This window comes from Hemicordylus capensis, chromosome 5 (assembly GCF_027244095.1).
Source record: "Hemicordylus capensis ecotype Gifberg chromosome 5, rHemCap1.1.pri, whole genome shotgun sequence".
NCBI lineage: Eukaryota > Metazoa > Chordata > Lepidosauria > Squamata > Cordylidae > Hemicordylus > Hemicordylus capensis.
In genome coordinates this window covers 242,756,370-242,780,992 of record NC_069661.1, presented here as the reverse complement: position 1 = coordinate 242,780,992, position 24,623 = coordinate 242,756,370, and the positions used below count along the sequence as shown (strand labels likewise).

The following is a 24,623-nucleotide window of genomic DNA, read 5'->3' as shown; positions in this document are numbered from 1 at the left end:
TTTTAAAATACAGAATTAACGCATAGTTTAAATTTATGAACTGAATACAGAAATAAATAAATTGTGGTCAGTTAATAGTTTTTATGCACAATATATTTGTAAACCACCTAGCAATTTTTGATTAGGTGATCTATAAATGTAGTTAGTAAGTAAGTAGTTAAATGAATGAATGAATGAATGAATGAATCAAGTTCAATTCAAATATCGTGAAACCGTAAGTGCTTTGTTTGAACTAGTGACAAATGTTGGGATAAACTTGTCTGAGCTGATTTTTTGGATCATTCTTCATATGCTGACTGATCAACTTTCTGTTTGGATTTTAACAAATGCAATGATAAATCATTGGAAACAAAAGTACAATACTCCATGATAAGATTTGATGAAATTACCTGGATATTACGGTAATTTGAGGGACGATTGAAGTCTTGTGCAGTGAAGAGTATAATAAATGACTTCTTTGTTGCAATTCTGAACATTTTATTAAAATAATATACTGACATCTAGTTAAAGGGTAACTTTACCATGTGATTTACAGAAAATAAACGCACGCTACACAAAGGAAAGACATTTTAAATGCTCAGAATGTTCCGCCTCTGTTGTTGCAGACCTCATTAATTTGAATGGCCTTTGTGCTGTACTTTGAGAAATGGTGAGCAAATGCGCTTTTGTAAAATAGCATCAGCAGATTTTAAACGGAGTATTACTCAGTATTACTGAACCAGTACCAGTGATATGAAAAAAGATTTTCTTTTTCTAAGTTAGTCTTTCAAACCCATGTTGAAATGTGAAACTTAATATGTGGTCTTTCTGGTGTTGTATATTAAAAATCAAGGTTCTGCAAGTCTTCCTTGATTTACTTTAGGCAGCATTCCACTGGCTTTCAATCATGCTTCCACTCAAAACTGTTAGTAACCTCACTGCCCTCCAGTGATATTTTGGCTTGAAGCTCTCATACTAGTAACCTGATTATGGTCTGTTCTTTTACTTAGAAGTGTAAGGCCTAAGTGCAAGGCCAAAAATAAATAAATAAATATATATATATATATATATATATATATATATATATATATATATATATATAGGACATTCTTGTATGGGATGTGCTCTTATAAGCAGGTATACACTGTTATGGAAATTCGAATAAATAATAAGTAACTTTCATTTTTGAGGATACTGGAAATTTTATGTTTTGTGAGTAAAACTCTTGTGTACTCTTGGGTATTTATATATGTAAAGCAACCTGTTAAATTCTAAAACTTAAATAAAAATGTAGTCTCTCAAAAAGTTATGCCTCTTTGTTTTACAATTATCTACCTTTCTTTGTATCATTTAGTATATTTACCATTTTAATGCCCCCACCCCCCGCACAATAAACTGGTACACATTCTTTGTTTTTGTTAGATTGGGCGTCATTTTTAAAATCATGCTTTATATTTCTTAATTATTGCCATCCCTTTCATCTGCTGAGTTTCATATTTGGACTGAATTTTATGTCCGATCCTCATACTTCACAGCAGCTTCTCAAGACCCAACCTGAAAGAAAGTGGAAAGAAGGTATATGATGAATATATCTGATCACCTAGCACTCTAGATTTATGAGAACACTGGATGTGAGGACTAAATCTCTAGTCTGCTATAGGGTGAAAGAGTGTGATGAAACATACAAATCGCTGTTCTAAGTATATACTGGTGACTGACTTCTGTAAACTACAACAACAAAACCAAAATGTTCATGCAAGCTGTCTACCACTCACATCAGCAGTTATTTTGTGGAAGCCAGCTGCCAGTGTATCATCAGAACCAACTCATAAAAGAGCAATGGAAGAATTAGGTACAGCTTGCAAAAGTGAGATTCATGCCTCTCAGCTATGTCTAAAAGTTCCAATGAGTCTTAAAATCATGCTAGACCCCCGATAAGAGGTGTTTAATGCCTGGTTTAGGACTGTCTCACAGATTTAGTAGACACACTCTGGGTACCTCCTAGTTGGCTGACATCCAGACTAATGAAATGCTCTGCTCTTGTAGCTAACACTGGAATATGTTCTGTTTTTATCTCTTCCTTTTGAAGGCCCTTGTGTTTCCTGAAAATATGTCCCTGAGGGCTGTGCAACAGGGACATATTTTCAGGGGTTAATGTCAGTTTCAAAGGGAAGAGAAGATCAATGAAAATTGCCCCTAACCTGTAGCATGTGCAGTGTTATCTACAACATTGCTGGATGTTTGACAATGTGTCCAATCTTCTATATGTACTACAGTTAGCAGATACAAACCACAGTTTTTCTCAGCATATACAGATGCTGTATATATATATTGAAATAAATACGGCTTCCCATTGATTATGAGGGATATCACAGTTACACATGGTGTGCTTACTAGACTAACTTACTATGGACCGGGTCTCACGATTAGTGAGACCCAGTTTGTGGCAGTGAGTGGGGAGAGCGGGCTAAGCCCGCTTTTCCCGCACACGAGTGGAGAGGGAGCCCTGGGCAGCCGGATCGGCCGCCCACATGATTTCCAGCTCCGTGATGGAGCTGGCGGGGGCTGGGGGGAGCAGGGGCCGATCAGCCCCCGCAAGCTCCAGCATTCCCTGCACAAGTGCACAGGGCATGCTGGTGAGACCCCTGGAGCCAGGAGGTGGATTTTCGCCTCCCCTCCGGGGGTCTCCTCATGAGTAGACGCGGCGCAAAGCCGCACTACGGCTACTCACGATCTTCAAAACCAGGTTCCGCAAACCTGGTTTTAGGGCAGGGGTTCTTGAGCGGGTTACCTGCTCTAGAACCACCAGGCTTGCAGCTGAGCCCGGTGGTTCTCACGACTGAAGAAAATCGGGCTAGCGAAGGCTAGCCCGATTTTCTTCAATCGTGAGAATAGCCTCTGTGTGTTCCTGACAATTGTTTTTTCTGTTGAGATGAGAAATGTCTGCTTGTGGTGAGTGTCCTACTTCATTTTCACGTAGGGATATATTTTTGGATTAAAATAGCCAGCCCATGACAAATCCAGATGTTAGTACAGAAGACCCTCATTATCCCCGGTTTCATTTATCTGCAGATGGGTCTTAAAGATCCAGTTTCTTTATCCACAGCATGAAATATAGGCCTAACCATGGTTCCCGAATGGCCAGACATCTGATGTCACTTCCAGCTGCCATTTTGAAGCTCAGAGCCATTTTGTGGCTTTTTTGTTAAAACATTTTTAACGAAAAATGAAAGGATTTTGGGGGAGCCCCGGAGAACAAGGCACTATGCTTCCCCCCCGCTTATTTCTTTCCCCCACTTTAATGTCCCACCCCCCCAAGTAAGGAACCTAACCCCTGGATTTCCATAGAGAAACTTTATTCACAGTTTCCATATTCACACTAATTGGTGGGAATGGAACCCTTGCAAATAACAAGGGTCGCCTGTATTTCAGAAAATGTTCAGTGTTTTACCATCTCAACAGCAAATCTATGATATGAGCCTTTGATTTCCTAGATTGCCAGGTAGTTTTGAATAACATCCATAAAATAATTTTGGACATAGTCCATGCCCACTGAGATCCTTTGATTTGAGAGAATAAACACTGTTTTAACTCTCTCCCATTGAAATCCATGGGACCTGAAAGAGTATAATGCCTGAAAATGTCTTCAAACCATTTGAAAATATGACTTGTTGAACTGGAAAGGGCTTAAAGGCAGGCTACACAAGATCCTTCTTCAGAACTCTTGACAAATCCCCATATCTGTGGTATCTATACATTACAGCATGGAATGGGAGCTTCATCCCCCAATCCTGCTGTAATGCTTAAAAAGGCTTGGCAGCACATGCCCATTTGGAATTGATTGTCAAGTTTAGATCTTGGATAGTGATGATGCAGAAAGGACCCATGCAACTTGCCCATGTCTTGCTGGATATTTAAATGTTGCAGCAGCAGCATAGGATGAAGTATGACTCTCATGCTGCTGTTGTAAAGATACAAAAAACCCCAGGAAAATAATAAAGGAACCAAGCTGTGCTATGTCTTTAATTGCTCATCAATATGTTTAAATGCTACCCACCCCATTTTCAACACTTCTGGAGACGAAACTGAATTCTGCTCCATTCTGTACTACAAACTTCTGTTTCCTACCTTAAATCACAATGACAAGATGCTCCCTTACAAGTAAAAAAAGAGCATCGTCTCTTCCAGACAAACCATGAGTGAAGAGCTTTTTGAGGCTGGCGACCAAAACGGGAGGACCCATAATTGGGAGTATTGTGCTATTCTTCCTATCATCCAGAACAGCACTCAAGTGGCTGAGGATGACATTTCTTTTCTTAAAAACGTCTTCCATAGACAGCATCAACTGAAATCGATTGTGGTGTTTTTAGCCCTTTTTCCAAAATAAGGCTATCCCTGCTTCCACATGCATATCTCAGAATGATGGAGCACATCAAGAGAAAGTGTGCACATTTGTCCTAACTCTTCAACATTAAGCTTTGTAGTCCTTTGACCCAAAGCGAATGTCATTCATTGATTGAGCGCCTCTCAGGAGTGGGGGGGGGGGCTATTAGTTTATCCTAAAGAATCATGCATTTATGGCATAGAGGCATCACTAGGAAAATAGATCTATTATCAGTTTCTTTGTTATTACGCTCCCAAATATCATGCTTACTTTTATTTACGTTGCATTTTGGCTGCGATTCTGCTCGCTCCCAGGTGGTTTAAATCCTAGTGGCCAACATAATGACCAACAAAATGCTTGTGTAATGGACAAAATTGCACAAGCACAATAAAATTGCGTAGTTGTGCTGAAAATGGGGATTTGTGGAATTGTGCTATAGCCCCCTTGCACAAAAGTTCCCTTTAAAGCAGATGAGGTGCACTGTAGGCTGGCAAATATTGAGCAAGCGCAAGCATGCTCGTGGAAGCGCAACATTAGTCTGGACAGCAAACTCCAGACTTTGTGCAACTAGCTAGTGCAACAGCTTTGCACTAGTGCAACATCCTTCCACAAGTGCTTTGTTAAGATGTTGGTCATTACCTTGAGTAGGATCTAGGCTGGAATTCTAGTACACTTACCAGAGTAAGTTCTACTAACTCAGTGAGGCTAACCTCTGAGTAAACATGCTCAGGATTGCATTAATTTGCATACACTTGCATCCTTTGTTCTCACAATTGTTTTGTCCTAAATATTTGCTTGAAATAACTACAATTTCTATTTTTCCTCCTTCAAGAACCTCGCTGCCTATTAAGATCATCAGGGGAGGTCTGGTTGCGGTTGTCACCAGCTCAGTTGTTGGCGACTCAAAACTGGGCCATTTCTAGGGTTGCCCCGGGTCTTTGGAATGCACTTCCTAATGAAATTAGAGCCTCCCCCTTCTCTGGAAGTTTTAAAGAAAGATCTGAAAACATACCTGTTTAGTCAAGCTGTTTGTAGTTTTAAAGTTTTAAGTTTTTTGAGTTTTTATCTGCATTTTAAACTGTTTTAATTATGGTACTGTTTTAATTGTGTTTTTAGATTGCCAGCTGCCCAGAGACTTACATATAGGGTGGTATAAAAATGTGTTAAACAAACAAGCAAACAAACCAGTGGTTCCTAGGATGTATGCACTCCTGGCAAGTGTGTTGTCTGAACCTGCCCACTTCCCAAGCCTTGTACTTTTCTCCTAATATTCTCCATCAACTTCAAATTTTTCTTTACAGGAGATGGAAAAATGCTGGACAACTTAGGAACTGGTGGGGGATGGGTTCCGTGGGGGATGGGGATGGATGCCTGCTGGAAATGTGCACTTTTCAGGAATCTACATTTCTCTCCTAGTTATTTGCCAGTGGACACCCTGTGTCTCAACAACTTCCTATTTTAGGTGCTAAATCATTATAATTCATGCTGAAGCAGGCCAGGAAAAAATATATCTAGTTAGTATTACTGGCTAGAAATATTATATATGCAATGTGAGATATTTCCCCCCACAAGATAATACAATTCTTTTTACAACAGGATTGCTATAAAGGGTAGCTGAAATGCTCAATGTACTGTCCTATCTATATCATATTAGCACAATGTACTGAACAATTTCCTCCTGTAGCAATGCATGAAAATAATCTGTTTTGCGTGAGTGATATTGCAAGTTCAGAGGTTAGAATCATTGTTGCTTTGGGGATTAGGAAAGAGCTACTTTCCACCATGTGCTGAGAAGACAGTTATTGCTGCTTCTGTTTCAAAAGCAGTTCAATAACACTCCAAACGGTAAAACAGCCTCTAAAGTGCAAAGCAGCCCTCATGGAATACCGAGGTTGCTGACCTCAATGTTCAAAAATCCTAATGAGATTGACTTGAGCAATCTTTCCCCTCCTGTTAACAGAACAACTTGGGGGATCTTTTTGTAGTTTAGTATCTTTTGCTAAGCTGCATTCATGTTTTCAAAATTTCTCCACATGAAAGCTAATAAAGCACCAAGGTGTTCTGAAACCATTAATAGAAGTGCAAGCTATTATCTTCCTTCCTTCCTTATAATTGAGGATGGAACTATAGCTCAGTAGGGGTGTGCAAACAGGTCGAATGTGTTCGACGTCGAACCAGTTCGGTTCGACAGTTCAGGGTTGAACCGAACCACCCCCTGTTCGGTTATATATACCTTTACTCCCCTCAGGTGAGTTCCTGGAGGTAGCGGGGCGGTCTGTGGGGGTCCCCCACGCCAGCCTTCCTCATGCCCCCCTCAGCCAGTTCAACTACTCTTTGGCTGGTTTTTGGCCTTCACCCGGTGACCCGGCAGCCTTTATGAAGCCTGCACACTTGTGCACTTGGCCTCTGCGTGGCCTGGGCCACACAGAGGCCAAGTGCGCAGGTGCACGGGATATGATCTGATGGGGAAAAAAGTCCAATAAAAAGTTACAACTTTATACAATTTTGTATTATATTATATGTATTATATCATATTGAAATACATTGGTGAGGAGTGGGGTCTCTGAATTCAGGAAGTGGGCATTCTACTATCTTGTAATGGAAGCCTTTTGGTTAGCTGGTGGTGGCACTTGAAAATGCCATCCTTTCCCCCTGGAATCATCCCACAATGCTCTAGGGAAGGATCACATCACGATGTTACATCCTTTCTCTGGGACATTACTGTGGGAAAAAGGTCCACTTCCTGCAACAATGGGGGTGATCATTTTTTCTCCCAGTAATTCCCTGGGGAAAGGATGCAATCTGGTGATGTTGCTTCCTTCCCCGGGGCATTGTGGGGTGATTCCAAGGTGGCGGGAGCAGCATTTTAAAGCATCACTGCTGTGGCTGGCTGGAAGGCAGCTGTTTTCCAAATAGATGGTAAGCCTACTTCTTGAATTCAGATAAGCCCCACCCCCCTACACTCTGATGCATCAGACTGATACAACATATTGGCTGGATCCATTGCATGAAACCGTGTGCACTGGCAAAATGATGCAAATTTATCAAAACCGATATTGATAATTTGCTTGGTGCACAACCCTCATAAGAGCTCTGGTGGAACAGACCAAGGGCCTGCCTTGTCAAGCATTCTGTTTCAACGATGTCCAACCAAGTGCTTCTGGGAAGTGAACAAGCAGGGCATCAAGGCAACGAGCCTTCTCCCCGCTGCCCAGGAACTGGTAATCCATTAACTCAGGGGTTCTCAAACTTGAGTCCACAGATGTGGTTAGATGATATCGCTCATCATCCCCAGATGTTAGACTACAACTCCCATCGCCCTCAGCAACATCAGAGGACCCATGTTTGAGAACCTTAGCTAATAATGGAATAATGGATTTGCTAATAATGAATTAACCATAGCGGCTTAGTTTCTGCACAGTGGCCTGCCTACCCAAGATCATTGTTTGCTGGTTCCATACTGCTCCCAAGCCTGTCCACGGTGCTAGCAAGTGTGGAGAGGCTCATTGGCTGCTAAGAATTGTGTCATTACTGTAGCAGTGATTTCTCCATCCTTCCCAATGGGAGAAGAATCCTTCCAGTGGGGATGCAGTTCTTAGTAGCCATGGACCCTCTTTTCAGTCGCTACCCATGTGGGTGATCTTTGGAGTACCATGGAACTAGTATGTGCACCCCGCTTCTGGATTGGTGGGCGCTGTGCAGAATGTAGGCCAGTGAGAGTTTCCACCAGCTATCATGGCTATTTGCTATTGAAAAATCTATCATCCATGCATTTTCTAATTCTCTCTCTCTTTTTGGAGAAGCTTCCTCTTTTGAAAGTGACATCCTCACTTTGTCATCTGTGGTTGCTGTGGGAAACACGGGTGTCTCCAGCAGAAATCATAAAATGTAGAACTGCCTGTATTCTGGCCTCTTTGCCTCATAAACTGGCTTTAATCCTCTCATTTATGGAGGCTGAAACCCTGATCTCATGCTGCTGCACTAACACATCATAAAATCGGACATAAGAGCATATTCAGGCAAACATGAGGTGGTGAGTGAGTTTCTTCAGCAACCCTCCCCCATGCCAATTTGCCATATAGGGTGTGTGAGTCGGCTCTGCAAAGAAAAAACTGTAAGCGGAACTCTCGCTGGGTGCCCCTAAACTCTGGAAACACCAACGCTAACGCTTCCTATCCTCGTCTTGGCATCGTTCCCAGGCTCTAGCTACCACTTTCCAAGTGGCTAATAATGTTGGAAGCAATTCCATTTCCTCCGTGTTTGAATGATATTTAGAGATTAAATAAGCCATTGCAATTGTTGTAATGGGTGGAACCCTGGATAATAGTCTTGAACGGCTCCATGTTCCATATGACATTATTATTACATACGTAATAATAGCACCAAATAATAGCACTTACGTAGCACCAAAAATATACTAAGCTCTTTCGAAAGGATAAAAGAGACAGCCCGCTACCCAAAGCAGCTTAAACAGAGGTGAATCCAAAGGAATGGGAGGGAATATGGCTCATGAAGACCATCATATATTCAGATTTAAAATGGGGGAGAACCCCATTAGTTATTTGTGTAATTAAGCTGTACACTATAGGCCTGGAGAGGTAGCAGCTCATCTGCATATTCCAGTCCTAGTCTGGAATGAGGCTGTTGTCAGACGCAGGCCAAACCAGGCTAACTTGCCTGCATATAAGAACAGCTGCGATCGCGCCTGAACCCAGTGGCGCCTCAGTGGCAAACTCGTCTAGGCAGTCACCCGCTTAAACGAGGTTAAACGAGGTTAAGTGATCCCTTAGCCCCATTTTTCTAATTGTGTGGCAGCACTGGATGCTTGCAGCTGATGCTGTGACACTTTAAGGCAGCTGGTCTTCAAGGAGAGCTGGTCTTGTGGTAGCAAGCATGACTTGTCCCCTTAGCTAAGCAGGGTCCGCCCTGGTTGCATTTGAATGGGAGACTAGACATGTGAGCACTGGAAGAGATTTCCCCTTAGGGGATGGAGCCGCTCTGGGAAGAGCATCTAGGTTCCAAGTTCCCTCCCTGGCTGCTCCAAGGTAGTGCTGAGAGAGATTCTTGCCTGCAACCTTGGAGACGCCGCTGCCAGTCTGTGAAGACAGTACTGAGCTAGATAGACCAATGGTCTGACTCAGTATATGGCAGCTTCCTATGTTCCTATGCCCATCGCTGGGGGTATCCCGATAATTCACTGTGCACTTGCACGGTGCATTATTGGAGTTTCAGGGGCCTCGCAACGCTCAGACCTCCCTGCTGCCGGATGCAGCTGGCAATCTTGGCAGGCGATCTGCTCGCTCAGCAAAGAGAAGGAGATTGTCTGCGGGGGAGCTAAGGTTTTTTTGAGGCTTTCTCCCCTGCCCCTTCAAGCCCTTTCTCATGCAATGTGAGAAAGGGCTCATTACGGTCATAACTGGTATAATATAATTTAACATAACCATATACCATAACATAATATATGCCATATAATGTTATGGTATAACATAATATGAGGGCTCATAACTGCTTTCAGATGTCTGTTTACACATTCATGTTTTTGTGTGAATGACTATACTTGCATTCATTTTAATTGTGAACCTGGGCACAGACCCCCTGAGATGGAGGATACAGAAGCCCTATTCAGACATGATCTTGTACATCTGTTCAGTACATCTGTCTGTACACATATACATTTTTTGTGTGCATGACTGTACCTGCATTCAATTTAAAAGTGAACCTGGTTACAGGACTCCTGGGTAGTGTTCCCTCTAACAGGGATTCCCAGATGTTGTGGACCAACTCCCAGAATCCCCCACTGCAATGGCTTTTGCTTGGGGATTCTGGGAGTTGTAGTCCACAACATTTGGAAATCTCTGTTAGAGTGAACACTGCTCCTGGGATGTATGGTACAGTTAGGAAGTCAGCATAAATTTTGCATTCTGCAGCTGTTTTTGGTTTCATTGTCCTGCTGTACCTGTGTTCAACATAACATGTGGATAAGGGTACCTGTGTGCAGACCTATACCTGTGTATATTGTACACTTGTTCTACAAGTTGTTGAACATAACATGTGAATAAGACTAGACAAGAACTGTTTTGCTGCACCTGTGCTCAATTTAACATGTTACTCATTGTGCTGCATACAAATCTGTACTTGTGTCCATAGTCGGAGATTGTACAAGTGTTGAACATAATGAGATCATTCACACAATCGAAAACTGTGTTCTACCTCAGTTTGGGAGCTGTGTGTGTTCCAAATTTTCAGTTGTGTGGTAGCAAGGTAGAAGGAAAACCTGGGTAGAAGTGATTGTATGGAAGCAAGGTAGGAGCAAAATCTGGGTAGAAGTGATTGTGTAAAAGCAACATAGGAGGAAAACCTACCCAGATTTTCCTTCTACCTTGCTTCCACACAATCACTTCTACCCAAGTTTTCCTCTTACTTCCACACAACCAAAAACTGGGAGCACACACAGCTCCCAAACCTGGGTAGAGCACAATTTTTGATTGTGGGAATGACCTCAATGAGGCTGTTCTTATGATCAACCAAAACTGGGCTAAGAAAGCTAAGCCCTGTCGTGGCTGATTGTAAGAACCCCTGAGATCACACCCAATCTTGGTGGTGCTTTGGCGACAAACCTGCCAAAGAGGCCAGCCTCTTAAATTGGGTTAAGAGAGCAGGAGTCCCTTTAGCCCCATTTTTTTAATTGTCTGCTAGCATCATGAGAAAGGGCTCAATGTGTGAATAGGGCTTCTCTCAGGACTAGTTCTAATGGGCTTGAGATACAAGAAGGTTGATTGCTGTTGAAGATTAGAAGAAATTTCTTAACAGTGAGACCAGTTTGACTGTGGAACGCTTTACAGGTGGGGAGGGTGGGCTCTGTCTTGCTGGAGGTCTTCAAGCAGAGGCTGGACATTGGACAACTATCTGTTGGGGAAGTTTTAGCTTTGAATTTCTTGTGTTGAGCAGGGGACTGAACTAGATGGGTCCACGTGCCCTCCACCCCGACACTTTGATTCTGTGACTCAAAAAAAGTAGAAGAGAAAAAATATAGATGAGCCACCTGATCCTAACTATGAAGGGGAATATATTCCCCTATGTTCAAAGGAACTCATGTCCAAGTATTGATGTTTACATGAAAGTAAATACCACTGAACTTTTTGAGGCTTGCACTCCCAATACGAATCACATTTACATGGGAGTTGGGATGGCAAAAGATAAGGTGAATAGGTTCAGAATGGCACAAGAAAAAGTGTGGAGATGCTCAACGGAACAAGAGTTCTTAGGCATAACAAAGTTCAGAGAGTCCAATAAGTGAAGACCCCAGCCTGGAAAATAACAAGAAATCATGAAGAACCAAAAATTGGGGGGATCCAAAAATACCGACAGTCATAAAGATCAAAGTAAGTATGAAAATTTTCATTTGAAACTGAATGGGGGGAGTTGATAAAATGAACCGTGGACATTTGTGTATTTGTATAGCAGACTATGGGAAACACCTCTATCGGGCAGCAGCGCTATAGGAAGATGCTGAAAGGCATCATCTCATACTGTGTAGGAGATGGCAATGGTAAACCCCTCCTGTATTTTACCAAAGACAACCACAGGGCTCTGTGGTCGCCAGGAGTCGACACCGACTCGACAGCACACTTTACCTTTTATAGCCCTGTTGGAATTTTGAAAGATTTGTGTAGTGAACGATTTAGTCAAAATATGGGTAACATTTTGAGACTAACTGCAGAGATACTTTATTGTGATAATTAAGCATATAACTGTAGTAGACTTTTAACAGTAAAGAGTAACACAATTGTAAATGTGAACAAGATAAGTAATGAAAGCCATTCCACTCTGGCCAGATATACAGTAGTAGCAGTAATAGTAGTCAGAGGCGCTCTTACCCATGGATTTTGGGGCCGAAGTCCAGGGCCTCCACATCCCCCCCCTGGGGTCCCCTAAATCCTCTCTAGTCTGTCCTGGGTGGTGTGGTTTATGCCCTCAGGAACCTATGTGTTAAAAAAACCCCAATGCTTAACTTGCAGCGGAGGCGGGTGGGGGGTGGTGGAGAGGTGCTCCATAGGCTTTTAGGTCCAGGCTCCAAAATTACCTAGGTGCACCTCTGATAGTAGTACTAATAGGATTAGGAGTAGCATATTGGCGCTGCAACATCATGTACATGCCACATTACAGAGGAACATATGCAAACAAGAGGACAGTTCCTTAGCAAAGTCATCAAGACAATAATCAGAGTGAGAAATAAAGACTAAAACACATTTTTGCAATAAGGAATAAAACAAAATGGGGAAAAGAGCGATACTGAAAAGAGGGGAAATGCCAATAGCATGGCAACAGAACTGATCTGGTGAACTGATTACAACTCTCAGGGACATGTTTTTTGGGGTCACAGAGCACTACTGCGGGGAGGGGAAGTAACTGAAATTTACACACACACACACACACACCCCTGCAGGACTGATCAACAGGCCCGGTGCTTCTCATGAAGCACCTATACTAGTTTGGATGTTGGCCTCTATGTTTTCACATTATTCTGGGGCATATTCTAGTATGAGCACTCCATTCACACAGGGCATGAGCCAGGCTTATTGGGTCTCATTGTTCTCCTGTGTGGATGGAGACTGCACCCTAGAACACATCCAACAGTCCCAAGTGTCTGTCCATTGTAGAAGAAGATGAGTAGCGGTGGATATTCTGGAGGCTCATTTGCCATTTCTGATCTCTTGAAAAATCCTTATCAGCCTCTGAGGATCTGTAGGACTTTCCAGAACAGACTCTGGAAATCATTGCATTAAAGAACATTATGAGCATGTAAGACAATAGTTGATGTCTTGTTCCTGGCTTTTTAAAGTCAAATTAGTCTTTGGTAGTGACTAGCGTGGTGGAAGAATATATGAAGCCTAAGAAGATGGGGTCAAATAAGTTTTTGAGATCCTGAATAAGGCTGCAAGCACTGTCTGTGAGATGCCCCGATGGGGATGCGGCCATAACTCAGTGGAAGAGCACCTGCTTTGCATGCAGAAGGCTCCAAATCCCCTCCCTGGCATCTCCAGGTAGGGCTGGGAAAGACTCCTGCCTGAAACCTTGAAGAACCACTGCCAATCAGTATAGGTTTTATTGAGCTAGATGGTCTGGCTCAGCAGAAGGCAGCTTCTTGTGTTCCTAAGTACCGTACTTTTTTAGTGAGGATGTCAGTCAATTTCCTATGTTCCTATGCTGGAGGCTTCCTAAATATTGCAGTGCTGATTGCACTGTGGGGTTTGGGGGAGATTGATGCTGATCTGCCCTTCCCCTGGAACCTCCTTGAAGTATTCTGTGCCTCATAAAAATATGTCCTTGAAGACTGCACAATCCTCAGGGACATATTTTCACAAGGTGCAGGAAACTTCCAGGGGAAAGGTGGATTGACAAAAAATCTTCCCTCTGTGGCTGGTGCTGTGAAGTTAAGTGAAGCCTCCAGCAGAACAGGGGCATCTCATGCAACCTTCTCGCAGTCTTAGTCAGTGAAATTAAGGGGCACTTATTTCAAGTGGAAGATTTCCAAATCCCACTTCACTCCAGCAAAAGAGTGTTTCAAAAAACCTGAGAGCTGTCACCCTCCCCTCTTTTCATATTCTTGTTTTAGCAAGGAAAAATAAGGAGATGACCTTCGAAGGTTTTATACGATACATGTTGTCAGAGGACTGTAGCGTATTCAGACTACAGAACAGAAAGATTTACCAAGACATGAGCCTCCCAATGTGTGACTACTACATTAACTCTTCACACAATACCTACTTGATTGCTGACCAGCTTATAGGGCCAAGTCACCTGTGGGGCTATGCAAGGTATTTACATCTCCTTGGGGGGGTGGGGGTGCTTGTGAAAACTGGGCCAAGGGGGTACTGCAGTATTTCCTGAAATCTTTTAAACAGAAATGGTTCCATCCATTAAGACAGGGCTTCTCAGCCATGTATCGCCCAGGGCGCTTTCCATGTTAGCCACTCAACAGCAGCAAAATGATTCCGTTCAGGCAAATCGCATTCAAAACGTAAATGGCAAAGTGCCCAGCAGGAGGAGCAGTCTCAAGAAAACAAACAACCCGAAAAAACAGCAACATTTTTACACCAGATATATAATGTTATAGCACTATATCGCAGCGATTAAATTTGAAAGAAGGCATTGGGAATCTGAATGGCACCCTGTTGTCAGTGTAGGGACTGCGGTGTCAGAACACAGGAAGTATGGAAGCACACTTCAGAGATTTGCTGTGACCCTGTTGCAGGGTTTAATCTGGAAAGCGCCCAGATGCTGTTGAGGCTGTTCTCATGAGAAGCCAAGCCCAGGTTTAGGCAGCCAAGCCTGGCAGTGCTGTGGTGCCAAACCCAGCACCAAAGCCCAGCTCTTAGCCCAAGATAAGGGTGCCCTTAACCCGGCTGCTGGGATTGTGTGTCGGCATGGGCTGCTTGTAGCTCACACTGACACAGAGATGGGGGCCTAGAGCGCCCATCCCCTGGAGTATCCCCCAGTGAACTGTGCTCAGCATGCGGCGCACTGTAGGATACCTGGAGGCTGGGATAATGAGTCCTGGCCTCAGAGTTATCTGTCCTGCTCCACACTGCATGGAGTCCTCTAAGAGCTGTTTTGGCTCATTTTGGGGCCGATTCGGCCCTTTCCCTGGTGGCATTGGGTCATGACCCAGGCCACACAAATGGCCTGGGTGCATGCATGGTGGCCTCCAAAATGGCCACCGCCACAGGGGAAAGGGCCAGAATGGCCTTAAAATGGGCCAAAATGGCCCTTAGAGGCCCAGGGATGGCACGCGCGGGGGGGGGGGGGAGACTGTGGAGACACCCCCCACAGCCATGCCAGCACCCCGTAAGGCTGCCAGACTTTCCAGTGAGTGATTCATATATATATATATATAAAGTTAGAACCCCCGAACCGGTGCTGAGCTGGCTGGGAGAGGTTCAGCTCAGGGTCAAGGTAAACTGGGCCTGGTCTGATTCAAGGACAAGCCCTGAGCTGGACCAGTTTGATGGTGAAACCAGCTTGGCCTTGAGCCGGTTTGCATATCCCTAATCTCCCCCGCTTAGTCTTCTCTTCTCCAGATGACACATGCATAGATCCTTCAACTGTTCCTCAAAGGACCTAGTTTCCTAGTCCTTGAGAGCAACAGAGAACAAGCCCACTCCTTGTATGGAGTAGATCTTCCCCTTAGTCTTCTATATGCTACATGGAAATCAGAATTTTGACAATATTGTGCCAATGAATCACATTACAGTTAATTAAAAAAAATTCTTTCCCTTTGTAAAGTGCCCTAAAGAAGGGATGCCGCTGCTTGGAAATTGACTGCTGGGATGGACCAAACAAGGAACCTGTGGTTTACCATGGGCATACCTTGACAAGCAAAATTACCTTCAAGAATGTCATCAGTGTGATCCAGAAGCATGCCTTTGAGGTATGTCTATGTTACGTGGAAATATTTATATATATATATATATATATTTCAATTACAACATTCAAGTCCATAATGCTGGGGAAAGTTGAAGGAAAGAGAAGAAGAGGACGACCTCTTCTTCAAGGTGGATGGCAAGGTGGATAGCCTTGATTACAACAACAATGAATGCACCACTCAGAGACATAAAGGGCTAAGTTGAAGACAGATCATTCTGGGGAGAATCTATCTATGTGGTTGCTAAGAGTTGACACCGACTTGACGGCACTTAATCAATCAATGACATAAAATAAAATACATGAACATAAATTATGTGCATTGTCTTAGAAACTGTAAAACAAAAACAAGAAGAGAAACAAACAGCAGTAGCAGCAAAATATTATTATTATTATTATTATTATTATTATTATTATTATTATTTAATAACAAAATACAAAGATCTACAAATTGAAATTGAAAGGCTGTGGCAGAGAAAGACCAAAATGATCCCAGTGGTAATTGGCGCCCTGGGTGCAGTTCCAAAAGACCTTGAAGAGCACCTCAACATCATAGGGTGTTGGGAATAGCCTATATTCTGTGATGATATCTATAACAACAGCAACAACATTGACAATAAAATTCAGCCATCCCAAGTCCTTGGGAAGGACTCGATGTCTGGATAAAACAAACCAGTCAATAACACCTGTCTGACTGTGTAAATAAATAATAATAATATCAACAACATTGATAATAAAATTCAGCCATCCCAGGTCCTTGGGAAGGATTTGATGTCTGGATAAAACAAACCAGTCAATAACACCTGTCTGACTGTGTAAACAATAATAATAGGGACACATAGAGATGCCCTAATGGCATGATGTGTTATGATGTCATCCACTCCATTTCAAAATAGTGTCCATGTGAACATCCAAGGCACAGGTGGGCTAATTTGTGGACTGCCTAACCCATATCACCAGATTGGGTACAGCTGCAGTGAATGACACACAGGGACACCTCAATGGCATAGTTCATGATGATATCCACACCAATTCAAGATGGCGGACGCATAAACTTATGAGGTGTAAGTGGGCTAACTTGTGAACTGCTTAACCGATTTGAACCAAAATTGCTACAGCTGTAGGGACACATAGGGACACCTCAATGACATAGTTTGTGATGATGTAATCGAACCCAATTCAAGATGGCAGATGTGTGAACATTTGAGTCACAAATGGGCTAACTTGTGGACTGTTGCTGATTTGAACCAAATTTTGTACAGTTGTAGTGAGTGAAACACAGGGACACCTCAGTGGTGTATTTTGTGATTATATCAGCATAAACGTTTGAGGCTTAAGTGAGCTAACTTGTGAACTGCTTAACTGATTTGAATTAAATTTGCTACAGCCGCAGAGACACATAGGTACATCTCAACAGCAAAGATTGTGATGATGTTATCTACCCCAGTTCAAGATGGCAGACATGTAAACCTTTGAGGCGCAAGTGCACTAACTTGTGGACAATCTAACCAATTTGAACCAAATTTGCTGCAGCTGTATGGACACATTGGGATGCCCCAATGGTGTAGTTTGTGATGATGACATCCATTCTGATCTAAGATGGTGGACGTGTCAACTTTTGAGGCACAAGTGCACTAACCTGAGGACTGTCTGACTGATTTGAACCAAATTTGGTACAGTTGTAGTGAGTGACACACAGGGTCACCTCAACGGTGTAGTTTGTAATGATGTCATCCACCCCAATCAAAGATGGCGGATGCATGAACATTTGAGGTGCAAGAGATCTAACTTGTGGACCTGGATCTGAACCTAATTTAGTCTAGTTGTAGAGAGAGTGAAAGGAAAGTAGGCTGATTAGTTCTTAATAGAACAACTTGTTAATTTTCTAAGCAATTTTTGTGGAAATCCAACACAAATTGAAATGCAATGAACTGTAGGGGGTGGGGAAGTTTGTTCATTGCTTCATAATTCAGTGAAAGTCCAGACTTCCTGTCTCAAAAAAACCTCCAGAAAGCTTCCAGTGTTTGTCAGAAGGTATCATTCCCCATGCTTTTCCAACAGGAGAGTTTTCTCATATTTTCTGGCAATTGATCCTCCCCCCCCCCCCCAGTTTTTCTGGTAGTCTGGATGAGGTCTGGAACCTACCATGAAAACAGTATGTTGCTATTTTTGTGTGGTTTGGTCTGAGAGTCTCATGTCAATAAGTGAGGGGGTGAGGCCTAAGCAGCCTTATCTATATAGATGTAGTCTAGAATAGGAAGGGTTCTACTGTTCTTTCTGTTGTACTTCCAGGCATCGGATTATCCCATCGTGTTATCTTTGGAGAATCACTGCAGCCCTCCGCAACAGGAAACCATGGCAGCTCACTTGCTTGATATTTTGGGGGATCTACTTGTTACTTCGACAATTGACCATGCCATGCCAAATCAACTGCCTTCCCCAGAGGTAAAAGAAAACACCTTGTGAAAAAATGATGTGGGGAAAATTGTAATAGTATTTGTGTAGATTCCTTGGGGACTTTCCATGGAAAGCAATGGGACTGGATCTTGAGAACAGGGCTTGCACTGATAGAATGTGGAATAGCACTTCTGTTTCTGCAAGGGGGACCACTGTTTCCATTAATTCCTCCCTCCCTTGTCAACTCCCCATGCCATGAATCATAGGAACATAGGACGCTGCCTTATTCCAAGTCAGGTCCATCTAGCTCAGCATTATTTACATTGACTTGCAACAGTTCTCCAAGGTTTACATAGGAAGCTGTCATATACTGAGTCAGACCATTGGTCCATCTAGCTCAATATTGTCTACATGGACTGGCAGCAGCTTCTCCAATGTTACAGGCAGGAGTCTCTCTCAGCCCTATCTTGGAGAACCCAGAGAGGGAACTTGGAACCTTCTGCTCTCCCCAGAGCAGCTCCATCCCCTGAGGGCAATATTTTACAGTGCTTACAGTACCACAATATCAGGTAGGAATCTTTCTCAGCCCTATCTGGAGATGCCAGGGATTGAACCTGGGGCCTTGTGCACACAAAGCAGATGCTCTTCCACTAAGCTACAAATTCCCTGATTATGGATTGGCTTTTTATGGGCGGAGGAGGGAGGAGAGAGGGGAGGAAAGCTGGTCTTGTGGTAGCAACCATGAATTGTTCTCTTTGCTAAGCAGGGTCTGCCCTGGTTTGCATTTGAATGGGAGATGATTACTGTGAACACTGTAAGGTATTCCCCTTAGATTAGGTGATGGGGCCGCTCTGGGAAGAGCATTTATGTGCTTGCAAGCAGAAGGTACCAAGTTCCTCACATCTCCAAGACAGGGCTGAGAAAGACTTCTGCCTGCAACAGAAGAGACACCACTGCCAGTCTTTGTAGACCAGGGCTGCACAATTCTGGCCCTCCAGCTATTCTTGGACAATAATGCCCATCATCCCCATCCACAGTGGTCAATAGTCAGGGATGATGCAGGAGGGCTGAAGTTGTGTAGCCCTGGTGTAAGCAATACTGAGCTAGATGGACCAATGGTCTGACTCAGTAAAAGGCACCTTCCTATGTTCCTATATGGCCATAGAGGAATGCGATGGGAAAGTCCTGCTCTAGGATTGATACACCACTCATAGGTCTCTGGATCTCTGAACACTCCCCTTCTCCTACAAAGCAGCTTGGCATATGCTTCTTTTCTAGGTAAAACAAATTGTCAGATGCAAAACAATGTGTAGGCCATGAAAACCTTTGCATTATATTCTGCTTTGTTTTCATAGGACCGGTTCTCATATACATGTACTTCAATGGATTTGTCAGCTGAATGTGTGAACAGACAGTATTGAAATGCATTAGATCTGAAATGATGTGGGGGTGTCTGGAAGTTTGGTGTTTGAAAAGCAGAAGTGTTTGAGTTCACTTAGTCTTGCAAGCCAAGACATAACACTGCAGTCCCTGAAATGCACTTTGATTTTCACTTTTTCGCAATTTTAATACCAACCCTATCCAAAATTAGGGCTTCCTTGTTTGTCAAGTTAGGGACAAAAAAAGCATGAGTCAGCAGCCTAAGGGCTGACTCATTCATGTATGCCAGATGACATCATATCAGTTCATGCTGATGGCAGGGATCTGAATGGCCTCTGGATGACACTGGATAATCCTTGCTTTCTTCTCATGCTGGGTCTGTGTTTGGGTGTAGAAAACTGAAGTAATGCAGGACCTTGAACTGCTTGGAGGTGGATTGTTTTGAATATTATCAAATTCCTTTCTACAGGAAATGAAATTCAAAATAATGATAAAAAATAAGAAGATTGGAACACTGGAAGATACACTTCGGCGAAGGGGTGAGAGAAGTCGGGGTGAGGTAGGGGAACTTGAGGAGATCATGGGATCAGATGATGACATCTATGCTGGTGCTGCAGACACTCTGATACCAAAAGCTAAGCCTAAATGCCCAAAGAAGGAGAAAGGGAAGGTAGGTAACCTCAAGAATACCTTTTTATAATTACCAGGCACTAGGGAGATCTGAAACCTAGTCAAGTCGTCAAATCAAGTCCATTTATTGTAGTCTAGCAATTTGCTGTTATATAAAACCCACCACAAAATAAGAAAACAAATCTGACATATAGAGGTGCTTCACATGATTACTGTGAAGTGCCATGAGGGCTTCTGTGGGGCGAGTGGGCCACTCTCCCCACAGTTGAGCAGCCTCTTAGCCCTGGGTGGCTGGATCAGCCAGCCACATGATTACTGGCTCCGTCACGGAGCCAGTAGGGTTTGTGGGGATTGGGGGTCACCCGGCCCCTGGAAGTTCCAGAACACCCTGCGCAAGTGCGCAGGGCATTCTATGGAGACCTTGGGGCCGGGAGACTTAATTTAGCCTCCTGGTTGGGGGTCTCCTCGTGAGTTGCCACGGTGCAGAGACGCGCTGCAGCATCTCACAACGGAAAAAAAATCAAGTTAACAGATTGCTCACTCTGTTAATCTGGGTTGAGGGGAGGGTTTCTTAGGCAGGCTAGCTGCTGTGGAGTCACCGGGCTCACCCGTGAGCCTGGTGGTTTTCAAAATGGAGGAGAACCAGGCTAGGCTTCCTTAGCCTGGTTCTCCACCATCGTGAGAATAGCCTCATTGAGCATTTAGGAACATTGCAAAGTCATGATAGATGGATGGATAGATAGATAGATAGATAATTTACCCAAATAGAAGGTGACAATTGAAGATGGTACCTTAAAAGATAGAGGTTAAATAGAAGTTATACCTGTATGTATGCAAAAGAAAGAGGATTTATTTATTATCTGTATTTAAGATGAACCCTACCCCCCATTTAACAGGAAAGAACTGGGGGGGGGTGCAATTTGTCTTAGATTCGGGTAAATATGGCAACTGAATGAATGAATGACACCAGGAAAATTCCAAAACTCTATAATGGTCCACAGTCATCCATAGCATTTGCTGTAGCCTTAGAGTGCTTGAGCAAGAAACATTGCCGTCCTAAATGTGACATACTTTACTAAAAGTATGTGACATACCTTTAACAAAAACAACATCTCTTGAGGAGACAGAACCGCCTTTAACGCGTATGGCTTGTCCAATGCAATGTGTTAACTCAAAATAACAGGGACTGGGGGTCTCCTAACAATTAATGGGCCATCTAATGCTGAAACATCCATGTTTCCCCTTTATGTTTCCTGCTGCCACGTTATGACTAGTGGCAGTGGCTGAAGTAATTCATTAAACAAAACCATGAGCTGCTGCTGCTGCAAGGCAATCAAGGGAGAGGAAATTCTTACCCATAGCTTTATGCCAGGCTGGCCACAGTGAAGTCAGAGGGTACTGTGGGTGGGTGTCACCATACAAATCAATTAGATAGTCTCCCCTACTGATGTCAGGAGGCCATGCCAGGGGCTAGGCATATCCAAACCAGTTCAGAATGGAACCGGTTCAAAATTGAACTGGTTCAGTTAGACGGCCTGATATTGAACCAAACCCCTCCCCCCCCCGGTCAGCTCAATATCGATTCGAACCCTCCAACCTGTTTGAGGGTTCTAAGTTAATTTTTTAAAAATTAACTTATCCCCTCCAAGGGGTGCTGCCTCGGCCATGGGGGGTCTCCGAAGGCACCCCTTCCCCCTGCCAGACTGCATTACAGCCCCAAATCATTCAGTTTGGGAGGTCTTCGGCCGGGCTTGTCCTCCGACCCTACTCTGCTGGTGTTCCAGCCTTCTGGCTCACACAATCGGTCCTGTCCTCCATCGTGGTGGCCATTTTGGAGGATGCCGTGCATGCCCAATGGGCCTCTGTGTGGCTGGGACAAGGCAATTTGGGGCTGTAATGGAGGCCAGTGGGGGGAGGGGAGCCTCTGGGGACCCCTGTGTCTGCAGCAGCGCCCCTGGAGGGGGGACATTAAATTTTTTTCAAGGAAAAAAACCCCAAACTGAATGGGGGGGGTTGAGAGGGTGCAAAAATGAACTGGTGTGGACCGATCCAGGTCTGGTTCAGATTCGCACCGAACTGGGCCAACTGGTTTTGATCACAACCCTACTAGGGGCAACTATCCCAGAAGCAACTTTGCATGTCCAAGGTGCAGGTGCAGTCTCTTTTGACCCCATGGCTGCCTCCTTGCATGTAGACTACATAGGAAGTTGCTTTGTACTGAGTCAGACTATTGGTTCATCTAGCTCTGTATCGCCTACACTGACTGGCAGCGTCTCTCCAGGGCTTCTGACGGATATTGCCAGGGATTGAACCTGGGACCTTTGGCATGCAAAGCAGATGCTTTTCCACTGAGCGATGAGCTTTCTCACTATGCACATGGGGATACATTCCCTTTCCATCTTGATTATTACATAGTGAAGTAAAGTTGTGCCATCGAGTCGGTGTCAACTCCTGGTGACCACAGAGCCCTGTGGTTTTCTTTGGTAGAATACAGGAGGGGTTTACCATTGCTGTCTCCCTCACAGTATGGGATGATGCCTTTCAGCATCTTCCTGTATCGCTGCTGCCCGATATAGGTGTTTCCCATAGTCTGGGAAACATACCAGCGGGGATTCAAACCAGCTCCCTAGGCAAGTTACTTCCCCACTGCACCATTAGGTCAGTGGCTATTTGGCCTAGCAAACCATTACACTGATTGCCACTGGTTACAACCAGGGCTGAATTTTTATTGGAAATGGGAGTGAGGGACATGACAACATTCAGTAGGTAAAATGAAGTCAGTTCTGAGGGCAAGAGCTTCTTTCTTTTTACCATTGGAGGCATAGCATTATTCTTATTAAACCATTCACCCCTCCTTTTAAACCTTGTCTTCCATTCAAACCTTTTTTAACGTGATAATGAAAGTGGCAGAGCTCCCCAGAGCGGGGGGGGGTCTGCTGTTTCTTCCCCAGATTGTCCCAGATTAGCATCATTCTGGGGCATCATGGGAAAGAAATATAGTGGCCGATGGCCAGCCGCTGCCAAGAGAACTTTAGCAGGGGAAAATGGTTCAGAAGATTCACCAATTGTGCTGCTACACCACCAATGGTAGGGAAAGACATTTTTGAAATCTTGGGGAAAGTTTTCAAAAAAACCTGCTGTTCTGCCTGAAATTCCACCCCCCCACCCCCCCCACAATACATGCAGTATTTTGGCCCCCTACTTTGCTTGGCAAGTATGACCTTCATCATCAGTGTCCACGGAACAAGCATCTGTACCATTTAAGTGATACAAATTTCTCGGTGACTCTGTCTCTTCCCTTTGTAGGGCTATAATGCTTGCTAACCTTTGTTCACAGGTCCATAAGGTGAAAGTGGCCATGTTGCTGTCAGAACTAGTGATTTACACTGCTTCCCGGTCATTTGTCAGCTTTGAAGATTCAAAAGAGAAGCAGAAATTTTATCAAAACAATTCCATAGGGGAGGTGAAAGGCCAAAAGTTCATCAGCAAGAGAGGTAATTTAGGGCATTTAACAGGCTAGAAGAGAAGGTTGCCATTGTTTGCGCCTAAGCACTCTGAAGCGTTGAACATAAGGAAACACACATTTCTCCACAGTGTTTCATGTTTTCATAAGCCCTGTACAAACATTCTGCAATGTGCAAACAGTAGCGACAGCAATACAGCTTTTGGCTGCCCCCCACCGTATGTGCATTCTCTCACCTATCTGGAACATGTCTACATGCTGCAGATGTGTGTAGACACCTCTGTGCATATGCTTGTCTATACTGGCATGGGCATAGACCAGGGCTGCTCAACTTCGGCCCTGTGTTGGCCTACAACTCCCATAATCCTTGGCTATTGGCCACTGTCAGGGTTGGAGCCATCATTGGGCCAACGGGTAAAAAGAACCCGGGCCGCTGACCAATCGGGCCGCGAAAGCGGCCCCGACACACCCCCTGTGTCTGACATCAGATGCAGGGAGGCTAGTTTAGCTCCCGAGCGGGCGCCACACGGCCCCTTTGGGAGAGAAACAAAGGCTGGTGCTGTGTTTGCAGCGCCAGACAGGAGCAGCTCTTCCCTGCAAAGGCAGGGAAGAGCCGCTCCTGATTGCGCGCTGCGAACGCAGCGCCAGCCTAAGTAGCTCCTGAAGGGGCCGCGCGACCCCTTCAGGAGTTAAAACTTTCGCAGCACAGCCCAGGAGTGGCTCTTCCCTGCAGCGGCCCCTTCAGCAGTTAAAGGGGAACTGATTGAGTCTGGGGCTCCGTTCAGCCAGACCACACCCTCGCGTCTGACCTCAGATGTTGGGGCATGGCTAGCCCCAATGTCTGACATCAGACGTGGGGGCGGGGTCACTGGGGGCCACGGCGGCGGCCACACACAGGCCGCCAGTGGTCCTGCTCTGCCAGTGGCCACTGTTTCTGGGGATTATGGGAGTTGTAGTTGAAAAACA

General features: G+C 44.2%; 1 protein-coding gene across 2 annotated transcripts in view; it reads left to right on the top strand.

Moving 5' to 3' along the window:
- Positions 1 to 24,623, top strand: part of LOC128328328 (1-phosphatidylinositol 4,5-bisphosphate phosphodiesterase zeta-1-like) — a 64,317-nt gene that overhangs the window by 13,127 nt on the left and 26,567 nt on the right. For both annotated transcript variants that reach the window (XM_053258206.1, XM_053258208.1), the window contains exons 4-8: positions 13,980 to 14,181; positions 15,650 to 15,794; positions 18,080 to 18,232; positions 20,034 to 20,234; positions 23,532 to 23,688. In XM_053258206.1, the coding sequence (XP_053114181.1) occupies positions 13,980 to 14,181; positions 15,650 to 15,794; positions 18,080 to 18,232; positions 20,034 to 20,234; positions 23,532 to 23,688 (858 nt within the window). The remainder of the gene's footprint in view (positions 1 to 13,979; positions 14,182 to 15,649; positions 15,795 to 18,079; positions 18,233 to 20,033; positions 20,235 to 23,531; positions 23,689 to 24,623) is intronic.